Source organism: Nerophis lumbriciformis, linkage group LG33 (genome assembly GCF_033978685.3).
Source record: "Nerophis lumbriciformis linkage group LG33, RoL_Nlum_v2.1, whole genome shotgun sequence".
Classification (NCBI taxonomy): Eukaryota; Metazoa; Chordata; class Actinopteri; order Syngnathiformes; family Syngnathidae; genus Nerophis; species Nerophis lumbriciformis.
The window spans coordinates 21,641,401-21,658,306 of record NC_084580.2 but is presented as its reverse complement, the minus strand read 5'-3'; the positions used below and the strand labels follow the sequence as shown (position 1 = coordinate 21,658,306).

The 16,906-nt window shown below is 38.5% G+C and overlaps 3 protein-coding genes across 3 annotated transcripts in view; 2 read left to right on the top strand and 1 right to left on the bottom strand.

The window, feature by feature from the left end:
- The window catches only part of LOC133575685 (uncharacterized), a 462,851-nt gene that overhangs the window by 170,884 nt on the left and 275,061 nt on the right, over positions 1-16,906 (top strand). The gene's annotated exons all lie outside the window — the stretch shown is intronic.
- LOC133575760 (uncharacterized) overlaps positions 1-16,906 on the bottom strand; it is a 551,361-nt gene that overhangs the window by 402,168 nt on the left and 132,287 nt on the right. The gene's annotated exons all lie outside the window — the stretch shown is intronic.
- The window catches only part of LOC133575749 (uncharacterized), a 314,457-nt gene continuing 310,592 nt past the window's right edge, over positions 13,042-16,906 (top strand). The window contains exon 1 of the mRNA XM_061928563.1: positions 13,042-13,464. Within this exon, the coding sequence (XP_061784547.1) occupies positions 13,341-13,464 (124 nt within the window). The 5' untranslated portion in view covers positions 13,042-13,340. The remainder of the gene's footprint in view (positions 13,465-16,906) is intronic.

Genomic DNA, 16,906 nt, shown 5'->3' with positions numbered 1-16,906 from the left:
ATGCCAAGTAAGTTTTGTTTATTATTGCCACAGTTAGTGTTTTTTGTTGTTCATAGTTTTTGCCTTTGTGCAAGTGTTTGGTTTCATAGTTTGTTCTCCGTCATTGTGCGCGCCTTTTGTTTACTTCCTTGTTTTGTATTTATAGTGTTTAAATAAAAATGTACCTTCCTTCCCGTTTTGCCCGAGCCAACTTTCCGTTGCCTTCGAGAAAAACTAAACCCCAGGATCAAGTCATGACAAGGAGTGCTCATCAACTTTGAAGTATTTAAAGGCCTACTGAAATGCGATTTTCTTATTTAAACGGGGATAGCAGGTCCATTTTATGTGTCATACTTGATCATTTCGCGATATTGCCATATTTTTGCTGAAAGGATTTAGTAGAGAACATCGACGATAAAGTTCGCAACTTTTGGTCGCTGATAAAAAAAGCCTTGCCTGTACCGGAAGTAGCAGACGAGTAGCGTGACGTCACAGGTTGTGGAGCTCCTCACATCCGCACATTGTTTACAATCATGGCCACCAGCAGCGAGAGCGATTCGGACCGAGAAAGCGACGATTTCCCCATTAATTTGAGCGAGGATGAAAGATTTGTGGATGAGGAAAGTGAGAGTGAAGGACTAGAGGGCAGTGGGAGCCATTCAGATGCTGTGAGAGGCGGGTGGGACCTGATATTCAGCTGGGAATGACTAAAACAGTAAATAAACACATGACATATATATACTCTATTAGCCACAACACAACCAGGCTTATATTTAATATGCCACAAATTAATCCCGCATAACAAACACCTCCCCCCCTCCCGTCCATACAACTGAAACACCTGCACAACACACTCAATCCCACAGCCCAAAGTACCGTTCACCTCCCCAAAGTTCATACAGCACATATATTTCCCCAAAGTCCCCAAAGTTACGTACGTGACATGCACATAGCGGCACGCACGTACGGGCAAGCGATCAAATGTTTGGAAGCGTACTCACGGTACCGCGTCTGCGCATCCAACTCAAAGTCCTCCTGGTAAGAGTCTCTGTTGTCCCAGTTCTCCACAGGCCAATGGTAAAGCTTGACTGTCATCTTCCGGGAATGTAAACAATGAAACACCGGCTGTGTTTGTGTTGCTGCAGCCGCCCGCAATACACCGCTTCCCACCTACAGCTTTCTTCTTTGCTGTCTCCATTGTTCATTGAACAAATTGCAAAAGATTCACCAACACAGATGTCCAGAATACTGTGGAATTTTGCGATGAAACAGACGATTTAATAGCTGGCCACCATGCTGTCCCAAAATGTCCTCTACAATCCGTGACGTCACGCGCTGACGTCATCATACCGAGACGTTTTCAGCAGGATATTTCGCGCGAAATTTAAAATTGCACTTTAGTAAGCTAAATTGGCATGTGTTGCAATGTTAAGATTTCATCATTGATGTATAAACTATCAGACTGCGTGGTCGGTAGTATGGAACAAGGAAACACATAACCAGCGCCACTAACGGGGCCCAAAGACAGCGCTCAAGCCCAGAGGTGTGAAGATGTACGTGAAAGCAAAACCAGGGCTGGACCAAGCAGTCCACTCAAGTCCGACAGCATAGAAGACCAGCCCAGGATTGTGACAGTGATGAGGCAGGGGCAAATAGTGCTGGACTTAAAGAACCTCATGGATTATGGGCCGTATCGTAAAGACATTTCCAGATGCCAAAGGCTTTGTGAGAAGTGTTTTGGTTCAAACCAAGACCAACACGGCTCAACGACCAATAGATAAGCTCTGCCTGCTAATGGAAGCAGCTTGATGGACTGAGGGGGGCTTCGCTTCTCCAGCCTCCATGACCGCTTCAGATAGTCTGATATGACTATAGACTTTGATGACACTTAACTAGTAACTCCAGTAACTCAATTAATTTAGAATTTGAAGAACATAATTGTTTGGATTGGATTGTTCTATTATGGCTCCTTTGAATATTATTATTGATGTAATTGTTTTGCTGAAGCCCACAATTAGGGGCCGGGATGTTGGAGCCTATCTATATTATTTATTAATTAATTGTTATGACAATGAAATCAAATAATGCCAATGATGATGTTGATGAATTATTGGATGTTTTAGATGAATTATGTCATGACTTGGACTATGGCTTGGTTTGTTCTCCTGAGGTGCAAGTGAATTGGACCAGATGTGGCGTGAAGGTGAATATATTATTTATTTAAACACTATAACTACAAAAAAAGTACAAACGAAAAGCGCGCACAGTGGCGGAGAAAACGACTTGGTTATGAAAACAAATACTTGCACAAAGGCAGAAACTATGAACAACAAAAAACACTAACTGTGGCTTAATAAACAAAAACTTACTTGGCATGGAACCGGCATGAAAAAAGAGCAGCAAGGGTCATAAGGGTGTGGAGAGTGTGCAGAAGCATAAATGCAGGGATGTCACCAGCAAGACAAACTGAAAACAATGAACTTAAATACTACAGACATGATTAACGAAAACAGGTGCGTGACTCAAAACGTGAAACAGGTGCGTGACGTGACAGGTGAAAACGAATGGGTTGCTATGGTGACAAACAAGAGTGCACAATGAGTCCAAACGTGGAACAGGTGAAACTAATGGGTAATCATGGAAACAAGACAAGGGAGTGAAAAGCCAGAAACTAAAGAGTCCAATAACTAAACAAAACATGACTAAAACAAAACATGATTACACAGACATGACAAATTATGATTGACTGATTGTTTTCAGCTGCTCACGCTCCTCCTGGTGAGCCACTTCCTCCTGCTATGATTAAGAAGACAGGACAGCTGAGTGCTCCTTTTGTCTGTCTGTCATGTTGAAGGAGTCAAACAGTTTATTTATCGCTAAATAAGTTATTTTGATGAGAATTAAAGTCAACCACGGGGAATATTTTTTGTTTGTGAAAATAAATTATAATCATTTAGAATCTAGAAATATCTCCGCGAGTGCTTATTAAGGAATTCAGTGAGTCATAGACCTCCTCCTCAGGACTACTCTGCCATTTTTATTTTTTCTAACCTTTTTGAACACAAGAGTAGCCGTAACAGTCCCATTTACTCTCTGTAAAGCACCAGTTCCATTGGCAGCAAAACAGGCCCAGAGCATAATACTACCACCACCATGCTATACAGTAGGTTTGGTGTTCCTGGGATTAAAGGCCTCACCTTCTCTCCTCCAAACATATTGCTGGGTATTGTGGCCAAACAGCTAAATTTGTGTTTCATCTGACCACAGAACTTTCCTCCAGAAGGTCTTATCTTTGTCCATGTGATGTCAGATGAAACTAAAACATAGCTGTTTGGCCACAATACCCAGCAATATGTTTTGAGGAGAAAAGGTGACTCCTTTAATCCCAGGACCACCATGCATACCGCCAAGCATGGTGGTGGTAGTATTATGCTCTGGGCCTGTTTTGGTGCCAATTGAACTGGTGCTTTACAGAGAGTAAATGGGACAATGAAAAAAGGAGGATTACCTCCAAATTCTTCAGGACAAGCTAAAATCATCAGCCCGGAGGTTGGGTCTTGGGCGCAGTTGGGTGTTCCAACAGGACAATGACCCCAAACACACGTCAAAAGTGGTCAAGGAATGGCTAAATCAGACTGGAATTAAGGTTTTAGAATGGCCTTCCCAAAGTCCTGACTTAAACGTGTGGACAATGCTAGAGAAACAAGTCCATGTCGGACGGCGTGGCGAAGTTTGTAGAGTGGCCGTGCCAGCAATCGGAGGGTTGCTGGTTACTGGGGTTCAATCCCCACCTTCTACCATCCTAGTCACGTCCGTTGTGTCCTTGGGCAAGACACTTCACCCTTGCTCCTGATGGCTGCTGGTTAGCGCCTTGCATGGCAGCTCCCTCCATCAGTGTGTGAATGTGTGTGTGAATGGGTGAATGTGGAAATACTGTCAAAGCGCTTTGAGTACCTTGAAGGTAGAAAAGCGCTATACAAGTATAACCCATTTATCATTTATTTTATTTATATGTCAGAAAACCAACACATTTAGCTGAACCGCACCAATTTTGTCAAGAGGAGTGGTCAAAAATTCAAGCAGAAGCTTGTGGATGGCTACTGTTGCGTTTGGACCAGTTGTTCCTCCCAGGGAATTCAAGTCACAAGTCGCTCCCAAGCTCTTTACGACACTTAAAGCTGAGTAGAAAAACCACCAGAGACAGAATAGGTATTTTGTAATATATTTGCAAAGCTTTGTAAATATATTGAGACCAGTCCAGCATAGAACATTCAATCGCGCCGCTAAGATGGTCTGCCCCCCCTTGAAAAACCCTCTCCCCTCTTAAGTCTCTCTCCCTCCCACCCTCGCAGTCATGTCCCTCCAGCCCAAAACACATGCCCATTGTCCTCCGCACCTGGACATAAGGCTAGATAAGAGAAAGGATTATCTCTCTTTCTTACATTCCTCACTCAAGGTTAAGCACACGGTATTTGCAGACAACCAAAAGACCACAATTGGAAGAAAAACACTAGCTGTTTTGTAATATGATTATGAAATAAAAGAAGTAACACTTAAATTCGGATATATGTAAATATCTGCCTCCGACACTACCAAAAGCGCCTTATTGCAGGTAAACTTGCCAAGGGACATGTAAGCAAATATTAACATTGCTGTACGTATACTTTTGACCCAGCACATTTTCAGTAGACCCATAATAAATTCATAAAAGAAGCAAACTTCATGAATGTTTTTTGTGAGCAACAAGTATGTGCTCCAATCACTACATCACAAACAAATAAGAGTTGTAGAAATGACTGGAAACTCCATGACATGATGTTCTTTACATGTGTATGTCAACTTTTGATGGCGACTGTATGTGCTGGTTCACATCTGAAACATCTTCTGGACCACTTCAGGAAGCATATTATTATTACAAAACCCAAAACCAGTGAAGTTGGCACGTTGTGTAATTCGTAAATAAAAACAAAATAGGATGATTTGCAAATCTTTTTCCATTTATATTTAATTGAATGGACTGCAAAGACAAGATATTTAATGTTGGAACTGATAAACTTAATTTTATTTTGCAAATCATTAACCTGGAATTTAATGGCAGCAACATGTTGCAAAAAAAGTTGTCACAGGGGCATTTTTACCACTGTGTTACATGGCCTTTCCTTTTAACAACACTCAATAAACATTTGGGAACTGAGGAGACCAATTTTTAAAGCTTTTCAGGAATTCTTACAGGCAGGCCAGTCTAGTACCCACACTCTTTTACTACAAAGCCACGCTGATGTAACACGTGGCTTGGCATTGTCTTGCTGAAATAAGCAGGGGCGTCCATAATAACGTTGCTTGGATGGCAACATATGTTGCTCCAAAACCTGTATGTACCTTTCAGCATTAATGGTGCCTTCACAGATGTGTGTGTTACCCATGCCTTGGGCACTAATACACCCCCATACCATCACACATGCTGGCTTTTGAACGTTGCGCCTATAACAATCTGGATGGTTCTTTTCCTCTTTGGTCCGGAGGACACGACGGCCACAGTTTCCAAAAACAATTTGAAATGTGGACTTGTCAGACCACACAACACTTTTCCACTTTGCATCAGTCCGTCTTAGATGAGCTTGGGCTCAGCAAAGCCGGCGGCGTTTCTGGGTGTTGTTGATAAATAGCTTTCGCTTTGCACAGTAGACTTTTACTTGCATTTACAAATGTAGGGACAAGCTGTAGTTATTGACAGTGGTTTTCTGAAGTGTTCCTGAGCCCAAGTGGTGATATCCTTTACACACTTTTGTCAGTTTTTGAGGGATCCAAGGTCACGGGCATTCAATGTTACGTGCAGTGATTTCTCCAGATTCTCTGAACCTTTTGATGATATTACCGACCTTAGATGGTGAAATCCATAAATTCCTTGCAAAAGCTCGTTGAGAAATGTTGATCTTAAACAATTTGCTCAGGCATTTGTTGACAAAGTAGTGACCCTTGCACCATCCTTGTTTGTGAATGACTAAGCATTTCATAGAAGCTGCTTTGATACCTAATCATGGCACCCACCTGTTCCCAATTAGCCTGTTCACCTGTGGGATGTTCCAAAGAAGTGTTTGATGAGCATTTCTCAACTCTTTTTTGCCACTTGTGCCAGCTTTTTTGAAACATGTTGACGACATCAAATTCCAAATGAGCTAATATTTGCAAAAAATAACAAAGTTAACCAGTTCGAACATGAAATATCTTGTCTTTGCAGCCAGTCAGTTGAATATAGGTTGAAAAGGATTTGCAAATTATTGTATTTTGTTTTTATTTACCATTTACACAACGTGCCAACTTCACTGGTTTTGGGTTTTGTATTTAAAAGAGTACATTTTGGAAATTAAAAAAATATATTTCTTTTGTCCTTGGCTGAATGGTAAGTTGCTTAAGAGGGGAGGAGTATATTTACAGCTAGAATTCACCAAGTCAAGTATTTCATACATACATACATACATATATACAGTATATATATATATATATATATATATATATATATATATATATATATATATATATATATATATATATATATATATATAATAATAAACAAATAAATAAATAAAAAAATAAAAAATAAAAAATAAAAATAAATATATATATATATATATATATATCTACATCCTGAAAATATGCAAACAAAACTGTGTTTAGATAATTGATACTTCAAACTTGCATAAATAAACATGAAGGATTATAACATAACTCGGCTTCTGAGAGTTTCAAAATGTAATGAATAAAATGCTAAAGCTGTTGATAAACAAGCAATTATTTTAATAATTAAATATGGTCATTTTAAATGAATTATTGATCATTTAAAATCAATTATTTCAAATATGTTTATTTTAATGTAAAATTCTATGGCTGGATGTAATAAGGAGTCACAAAAAAATACAAATAAAAATACAATTAATTTTGATGTTTTTAGCCAAATATAGTAAAAATGTATTTTGTTTTTTGTTTTTTTAATTAATAAATATATTTATTTTTAGGTAAAATAAACAAAATAATACAATTTATCTCTAGTCTGGATGATTTAGTTCTTGTCACCCTGTTGTCCTCCCGTCATGAAAAAAGGTTGTCGTCCTCACTCAGGTTCGCATGAAAATTGGCTGAAAATCGGGAGATTTTCGGGAGAATATTTGTCCCGGGAGGTTTTGGGGAGAGGCGCTGAATTTCCGGAGTCTCCCGGAAAATTCGGGAGGGTTGGCAAGTATGGTTTCAGGATATTTGTATTTTTTTTTGTTTGTTTTTGTTCCAAAGGAAATACAGGTCAAGACAAAAAAATAATAAAGAATTGTTTAATTTTAGAGTTTTATATCTGTGATATTGTGTCCAGTCATCAAAAGCCCATAAAGTTCAGGAGTTCTATAGTCAGAGTTCTGAAAAAGATGATATGCCATATTTAGAATATTTTGAGCGAAAGCTTTTATAATTTCAAAATTAATTTTTGTTTATTTGCAGGTCGTACTTGTTATGTCCTCGGTTTCACCTATATGCTTATTTAGGTGTCTTCATTTAATAAAAAAATTAGGCAACACGTTTCAACTCAATGCCTCGGATCGCTCCCGTTTATTAACAACTTTGAGAGTCCAAACTCTCCCTCGCTCTCGTGACGTACTGGGAAATAAGTTAGCGGAAGAGAAGGTTAGGTTAGTAGTGGAAGATATTTTAGGATTGCACTCGTAGGATACAAAACATTATATACATTTTTAAAAAGACAGGGTATGAATAAAAGAATATAGAGTAGGGTTCCAGCTCCGTCCACACTCCATTTCAGTAGGTGGCGGTAATGCGCACTAGAAGGTTGCTTGTCAACTGCCATTAAACCAAAGAAGAAGAAGATGCTCTACTAGTCTGCTGGAAATCGAAGGAAGAACGGGACGGTTAAGGGGAGGAAGGACGACGGGTGACGTGTTAACGAAGGCGGAAGTAAAACAAGGAGTGGTGGCTAACGAGTGAGCGTATCTAAATCTCCTTGGCGGTTGTGCATAAGCTGTATTGTGACTGGATCGAGATGGAAGGGGATAGTGACGGGATTTATGAGGAAAGTATGGACGTGGATAGGACTAGAGGGGAGAGAGGAAAGAAGGGGAGTGGAGGGCATGAAGGAAAATCGAGTGCTAAAAGAGTACACGAAGAAGATGAAGAAGTAGAAAAGAGGAAAAAGACCATGGAAGATAATTACAGGATCATATATACATTTAAATCAGGTCAAGACTTGAATGACATAAGTTTGATGACACTGGTTAAGGGGTTAAAGAAGGACATCGGAGAGGTGGAGATAGCGAAGGTGCTCAGGGACGGACGACTTTTGATTAAATGCAAAAATGGAGAGCAAAAGAACAAAGCAATGCGGTTGCAAAAACTGTGCAATAAGATAATAAAGGAAAAAATGGAAGTGGGGGAACGAAAGGGGGCAAGAGGAGTAGTGACAGGAATCCCAAGGGGTGAAAATTTAGAAGAATTGAAAAGACAAATAAAAGGGGGTACTGTCAAGATGATGACAAGAATGATGGCATTTAGAAATGGAGAAAAGACGGAGAGCGAATCTGTATTAGTACAGTTTGTCGAGGAAGTTCTACCGCAAAGAATTATGATTGGGTTTTTAAGCTTTTACGTTAGAGCTTATGTCCCACCCCCAGTACGCTGTTTCAAGTGCCAACGCTATGGGCACATAGCCAGTGTGTGCCATGCTAAGTTGAGATGTGGAAGGTGTGGAGGAGAGCATGAATACGGACAATGTGGAGACAATATACTGGTCAAGTGTTGTAACTGTGGCGGGAATCACACAGCAGCGTATGGAGGATGTGTCATTACGAAACAGGCAACAGAAGTACAGCAAATCAGAGTAGAAAGAAATATTACATACGCAGAGGCAGTTAAAGTAAGAAATAAAGAAAGTGCAGAACAAGATAGAAGTGAGAATAGATCAGAACAAGACACATGTGACAATAGTACAAGTAATAAAAAACAAGAGGCAGCAAATACAGGACTTTCCATGGACAAGCTAGTTGTGTTCCTGGCATATGTAATAAACTGCACAGAACAGGCAAGAAATAAAACTGAGAAGATCAAAATAATTGTCAAAGCAGCAGCAAAGTTCTTAAATTTAAAAGAACTATCTTGGGAACAGGTACAAGGTGAACTACAGAGAGTAGACGAGACCGAGTCATGTTACCACAATCCAACGCCATGTTAATTGTTCAGTGGAATGCCAGAAGTTTAATAGCAAACGGACAGGAACTAAAGGGTTATATTAATAATTTGAAAAATAAACCACATATACTATGTATTCAAGAAACCTGGCTGAAGCCAAAATTGAGCTTTATAATAAAAGGTTACATAACAATACGTAAAGATAGGAATGATGGGCAAGGAGGAGGATGTGCCATATTTATTAAAGAAGACATGCAATATACAATATTAAAAGAAAAACAAGAACTAGAAATAGTAGGGGTAGAAGTATGGAATAATAAAGAAAGATATAAAGTGCTAAACTTCTATAATCCGTGCAAGAAATTACAAAATCATCAACTAGAAACAATAGTCGAGCACTGGAGTGGCAATATCATTTGGTGTGGTGACTTTAATGCACATAGCACAATGTGGGGTGAAAGGGATGACTGGAATGGGGAAACATTGGAAGCATTTTTGGAGGAAAAAGAACTGGTGTGTGTGAATGATGGATCGGGAACAAGGTTAGATGTAGTTACGGGTAAAGAAACAGCAATAGATTTAACACTAGTGTCACAAGGGTTAGCAGGAAAGGTAGAGTGGGAAGTAAATAAAGACAGCACTATAGGAAGTGATCACTACCCAATATTCATTCACATAAACATAAATCAAAGGACAGAAAGCACTAAAATAGAAGGAAGATGGAAGTATAATCACGGTGACTGGGGACAATATAGGGAAAGTACCGACATGACATTAAAGGAAGTGGATATAAATCAAGATATTGAACAACTGAATACAGATATTACAAAGTGCATAATGGAAGCAGCCAAAAAGAGTATACCAAGGAGTAGTATAGGGAAAAGAAGGAAGATAGTGCCGTGGTGGACACAAGCGTGCACAGACGCAATAAAAGAACGGAATAGAGCATTTAGAATATTGAGAAGAACACATAATTTCCAAGATATGATCCAATATAAAAGGCACCAAGCTAAAGTAAGGTACGTTATTAAAAAGACAAGAAAACACTACTGGAGAAAGTTTTGTGAATCATTAAATAGAAATACTCCTTTAGGCCAAGTGTGGGGAATGATCAAGAAAATGTCAGGGATCAGAAATGAACATAAAAATCATGTGATGAAAGATGGGACACGGTGTGTGGTAGAAAATAAAGAAAAAGCAGAACTTTTAGCAAAAACATTTGTTAAAGTGCACAGTAATGATAATTTGAGAAATGTAGAAATACAAAAGAGAGAAGAAACAATTAGTTTAAATATTGGGGAAATGATGGAAGACAACGATAATAGAGTAACCAACACTATAGATATGAAATTTTCTTTGAATGAAATGGTTCGAATATTGAAAAAGGTTAAAAATACAACACCAGGAAAAGACCAGGTGAGTTATCAGATGATCAAGAATTTAAGTAGTATTGGCAAAGAAGTGGTCTTGGAATTATATAATAGGATATATGAAGAAGGAAAATTACCAGCGGAATGGAAAGAAGCTGTAATAATTCCAATATGCAAACCAGGGAAAGATCCAGAAGAGGCAGGTAATTATAGGCCGATAGCATTGACCTCAAATTTGGGCAAAGTAATGGAAAAAATGATTAATGAAAGACTAGTATATTATTTAGAGTCAAAAGAAATAATAAAAAACTACCAAAGTGGATTTCGCAAAGCAAGAAACACAAACGACCCAGCAGTGCAGCTGGAAGAGGAAATTAGAAAGGGACAAATAAATAAAGAAAGTATTATTGCAGTATTTTTTGATATAGAGAAAGCTTATGATATGTTGTGGAAACAGGGGTTGCTGATAAAACTAAATAAAATTGGGATTAGAGGGAAAATGTATAGATGGATAAAAGACTTCTTAACAAGTAGAAAAATATTAGTAAAAATAGAGAATGAATACAGCAGAGTATATGAAGTGGAAAATGGGACCCCGCAAGGAAGTATAATAAGTCCAGTATTATTTTCAATAATGATAAATGAAGTTTTTAGTGAAGTAGAAGGGTTAGTGGATGTGGCACTGTTTGCTGATGATGGTGTGATGTGGAAGAGAGGTAGAAATACTAATTATATAGAAAAGAAGATTCAAAAAGCGGTAAATAATGTTGAAGAATGGGGAACGGCTTGGGGTTTAAGATTCTCTGTTGGAAAGACAAAAGTCATAAATTTTACAAAGAGGAAAGTACAAAACAAGCTCCAAATTAAACTCTATGGAGAAAATATAGAAGAGGTACAAGTATTTAAATATTTGGGTATATGGTTTGATAAAAATATTAACTGGTCAACCCACATCAGCAAAATAGTGGAGAAAAGTAAAAAGGTGTTAAATATAATGAGGGCTTTGAGGGGTAAAGATTGGGGGGCTGATAGGCAGACATTGAAAGCAATATATATGACTTTAATTCGATCTGTTATTGATTATGGATGCATCATTTATCAATCTGCTTCAAAAACATTACTTGGGAAAATAGACAGGATCCAATCACAGGCTTTAAGGTTATGTTGTGGAGCTACAAAATCAACCCCAGTTGCAGCATTACAAGTAGAGATGAATGAAAAACCTTTAGATATGAGGAGAGATCAATTGTCAGCAGTTTATTGGGCAAACTTAAAAGGATCCAAGCAAGGACATCCAACCCATCAAGTGTTATTAAACTGCCAAGAAAAAGAGAAGAAAAAAATGAATAGTTTCGGGTGGATAATAGGAGACATATGTAATAAAGCTCAAATTGATAATATTAAAGTTAGCCCTACAGTACCAATCCCTGCAATACCACCGTGGATGTATGAAAACCCAAATGTAAACATGCAATTACTAAAGAATAGAAATTTAAATAGTTACCAGATAGAACAATGGATTGAGAAAACGTTTTTAGACAACATCATGGTGTACACAGATGCATCAAAAACTATAAATAATAAGGTAGGAGCAGCAGCTGTTATCCCACAAGGAAACATAGTATTAAATAAAAGAATTAGTGATAAGTTATCTGTTTTTACGGGAGAATTGGTAGCAATTTATATGGCAATTCATTGGATAGAAGAAAATAAAGCAAGAAAAGCAGTCGTGTGCTCAGACTCCAGTAGTGCATTGATGAGCATAAAAAACATAGCATCAGAAACAAGACAAGATTTAGTTGATGAAATAGTTCAGGCAAATTACAGAATAAATAAAGCGGGAGGTGTGGTAACATTTCTTTGGGTTCCTGCTCATGTAGGAGTTGAGGGGAACGAATTAGCGGATAAGTACGCAAAACAAGCAACTACTAAAACAGAAGTAAACATGGAGATTAAGCACAGTAAAGAGGAAGTGAAGAACATCATTAAGATGGAACACAATAAAAAGTGGCAGGATAATTGGAATAAGGAAACAACAGGTAGAGAGTATTACAAAGTCCAGAGGAGAGTAGGTGTAATGAGAGGAGGCAATAGAAATAGGAAGGAAGAAGACATTATTACTAGAATGAGATTAGGACATACATATCTAAATAGTTCATTAAAATTGATAGGGAAACATACTACAGGACTGTGTGATTCTTGCCAGCAGCTAGAAAGTGTAGGACATGTTTTAATACATTGTAGGAAATATAATAGAGAAAGGGAAATACTGGAAAGTAAGTTAGCGAAAGAGAATATTAGGTTAGCAGTGGAAGATATATTAGGAATGCACTCAGAACACATAGGTTATAAAGCAATATGCACATATTTAAAAAATACTGGGTTAAATAAAAGAATATAGAGTAGGGATCCACCTCGATCCACACTCCATTACAGTAGGTGGCGGTAATGCACACCACAAGGTTGCTTGCCAACCGCCATAAAAACAAAAGAAGAAGAAGAAGAAGGAAGAACGATGACAAAGCAAAATGGCGTTTGACGGAAAAGGCCTAAACGTGGCCATTATTGTTTCTCTATTTGTATTTAGTGCATACATGTACGCATATATGTCGTGTAGTATATGAAACATTGTTAGTCATTGTTTGTATCCGGATACATTAGTCTGAGCGCACTTTATCAAGTCTTGTGCTAGCTTAGCTTAGCGTGCTAGTTAGTTTAGCTTGTTAGCTGCTAACAAAGAGACGCGGACGTTATCAACACATCGCTAAGTAGAGATCAAATGTGAGTGTAAAGTGTTGTGATTGTGGGAAAATGTGCGAAAGGACGATAGCAAAGTATGAGGAGGAACTTTGTCCAACAAAAGAGGAGAAGGAGCGACAACATCAACTCCTGGACGCTGTTTTCAAGAAACATCAAGTTGTGTTACACAGAACAGGTTTGTTGACTTCTTACTCTCACATCTTTACTAACTTTATATTTAATTATGAACACTTCTCTTCAATATATGGTCAATAGGAAGATGCTTTGATTTAAAGGGGAACATTATCACAATTTCAGAATGGTTAAAACCATTAAAAATCAGTTCCCAGTGGCTTATTTTATTTTTCGATTTTTTTTTCAAAATTTTACCCATCACGCAATATCCCTAAAAAAAGCTTCAAAGTGCCTGATTTTAACCATCGTTATATACACCCGTCCATTTTCCTGTGATGTCACATAGTGATGCCAACACAAACAAACATGGCGGAAAGAACAGCAAGGTATAGCGACATTAGCTCGGATTCAGACTCGGATTTCAGCGGCTTAAGCGATTCAACAGATTACGCATGTATTGAAACGGATGGTTGTAGTGTGGAGGCAGGTAGCGAAAACGAAATTGAAGAAGAAACTGAAGCTATTGAGCCATATCGGTTTGAACCGTATGCAAGCGAAAACGACACGACAGCCAGCGACACGGGAGAAAGCAAGGACGAATTCGACGATCGCCTTCTAACCAACGATTGGTATGTGTTTGTTTGGCATTAAAGGAAACTAACAACTATGAACTAGGTTTACAGCATATGAAATACATTTGGCAACAACATGCACTTTGAGAGTGCAGACAGCCCAGTTTTCATCAATTAATATATTCTGAAGACATACCCTCATCCGCTCTCTTTTCCTGAAAGCTGATCTGTCCAGTCGGAAATGCATCTGCTTTGAGTGTCGCAGGATATCCACACATTCTTGCCATCTCTGCCGTAGCATAGCTTTCGTCGGTAAAGTGTGCGGAACAAACGTCCAATTTCTTGCCACTTTCGCATCTTTGGGCCACTGGTGCAACTTGACTCCGTCCCTGTTCGTGTTGTTACACCCTCCGACAACACACCGACGAGGCATGATGTCTCCAAGGTACGGAAAACAGTCGGAAAAACGGAAAATAACAGAGCTGATTTGACTCTGTGTTTGTAATGTGTTTGAGAAAATGGCGGATTGCTGGGTAAAATTTAGAAAAAAAACTTTGAAAAATAAAATAAGCCACTGGGAACTGATTTTTAATGGTTTTAACCCTTCTGAAATTGTGATAATGTTCCCCTTTAAAGACCAAAGTACTGCAAGAAAATGTATTTTTTTTAAAAGCAAAAGTTTAGTCTATTCCCAGTTACGAGTAGCCGCAACCTGTAATGTCTTTTCAAAGCGATTTTGAAGGAAGTAAGGGATTTACACTCCTTCATGACTATTGATAGGGAGTTCCACATTTTGGTGGTATAGCAGGCAAACAAATTAGAACCTTTTTTGGAGTGAAATCTGGGTTGAATGTGATTTGTACAACTACCTCTGGTGTTATAATGGTGAATATGTTTTGGAAGTATCTAGACAGGTGAATGGGTATTTTGGTGGTATGGTGTATCTTGTACACCAGACCAACTGCAAGAAGATGTACTCTGTCGGCTACCAAGAGCCTCCCCACCTTGAGGAAATGGTTGGTGGTAAGTCGAAGCCGAGATGGACGGTTGAGTAGAAGCCCAATCATTTTGTTTTGGGCTGTCTGGAGTTTGTTTTTCAGGGCTTTTAAGGCGTCACGGTACCAAACATGAACTCCTTAGTCAAAAAGTAGGGTTAAATGAGCGCTTACGTTCGAGTCTTAAGTGTATTTCTACCCACCAACGGGGCGATCTTACTATGTAAGAACAGAATTCGTCGGTTGAGTCTTTGACTACTTTAGTAGTAATTTTTTCACTGGACGGATTAGCATCTACGATGCAGCCGAAATAGGTAATCTCATTTTTGTTTGTTGTAATATTGTCACCCACTTTGACTGTGAAGTTATATACTTTTCTGAGGTTAGGAATTGACCCCAAAACCTGTGTACTTGCAAGTATCTGTGTTCCAGTCCCTAAGAAGATGTAAACCTGTATCAACATGTTTACACAAAACTCACACAGTCACCAAATACATTTTATGCTGTAATCAAATCTAATCATTTCACTTCCTCATTCTGACTTACATGCATCAATAAGTAAAGTAAACAATTATTTACAATAACCAAAGTAGTCAATTTATTAAATATTTATGTATTTATTTATAATATGCACGTATTAAAAGAACATAAAGCTGACTGACTTTCCGTCAGCGTGTCCTAGATTATCTCCAATTCCTAAAGAGGAATTGTTGATGGAGGTACTCCATAAAACACCACATAATAAAACATGTTTTGGTAACAAAATGACCACAAAAAAGAATTTTGCATGATGACAAAAATGTTTTAAGTGATTTTGGACTTAAGATTTTTTATTTCCATTATATCGAAGTTATTGTAATGACTATGTCATTAAAATATTATGGTTAAGTTTAGAGATAAACTTGAACGGCGTGGCGCGATTGGGAGAGTGGCCGTGCCAGCAACCTGAAGGTTCCTGGTCCGAGCCCCAGCTTCTACCAACCGAGTCACGTCCGTTGTGTCCTTGAGCAAGACACTTCACATTTGCTCCTGATGGGTCGTGGTTAGCGCCTTGCATAGCAGCTCCCGCCATCAGTGTGTGAATGGGTGAATGTGGAAATAGTGTCAAAGTGCTTTGAGTACCTTTGTTAGAATAATTATGTATATATTATCACACTAACTTTAGTATGCTTAAAGTCCGTTGCTTTAGTTATTAGTTATTGTGCTCAAGTTAGACTTTTCTAATCTATGCAAGGACAAAACTTCTTGTCTGAGGGGTGGCCTTAGCCACAGATGTTATCTTTGTTTTAGCCCGCTAACAGCCAAGGACTTCAAGGACCTCAACGAAGATAAGATGACAACACACAGACGAAGCAGAGACTTCAAGGACCTCAACGAAGATAAGATGACAACACGCAGACGAAGCGGGGACAAGGCGAAATCACAAGGCCCCCAGCCCATTCTGTCACGTACTGTGCTTCCTGGACCTGCTTTGCATAATATATGTGACCGCTCCTTTTAGAGGCGGCCTCAGTGATGTTGACTATGGAACTCTGAATAAAAAGAGGGACGCGGGAGCTGAACCTTAGAGCGTAGGGCGAGACTGTGACTAAGTGTGCAGGGACATGCGTTCTCCAAATGAGCTAAATTGAACTCTGTCTCTGCATGATTCCTTGCTTCTTGTCTGATTAATAGATGTCATCAGTGTTTGAACTTGACAACCTTGAATGTAGAAAAGCACTATACAGGTATAACCCATTTACCATTTTCCATTTAGATAAAGTTTAGGTGTCATAGACCGTATACAGAATAAAATATTTACACACTTTACATCAGTGAGTGTAAAGTTAAGAATGCCTCAATCAATGCTGCCTCGTACTTATAAAAACTTTTCAAATTGCCCCCCATCCAATTTCCAAGTCTATTTTTGTACTCACTGTACCACTTATGAATTAAT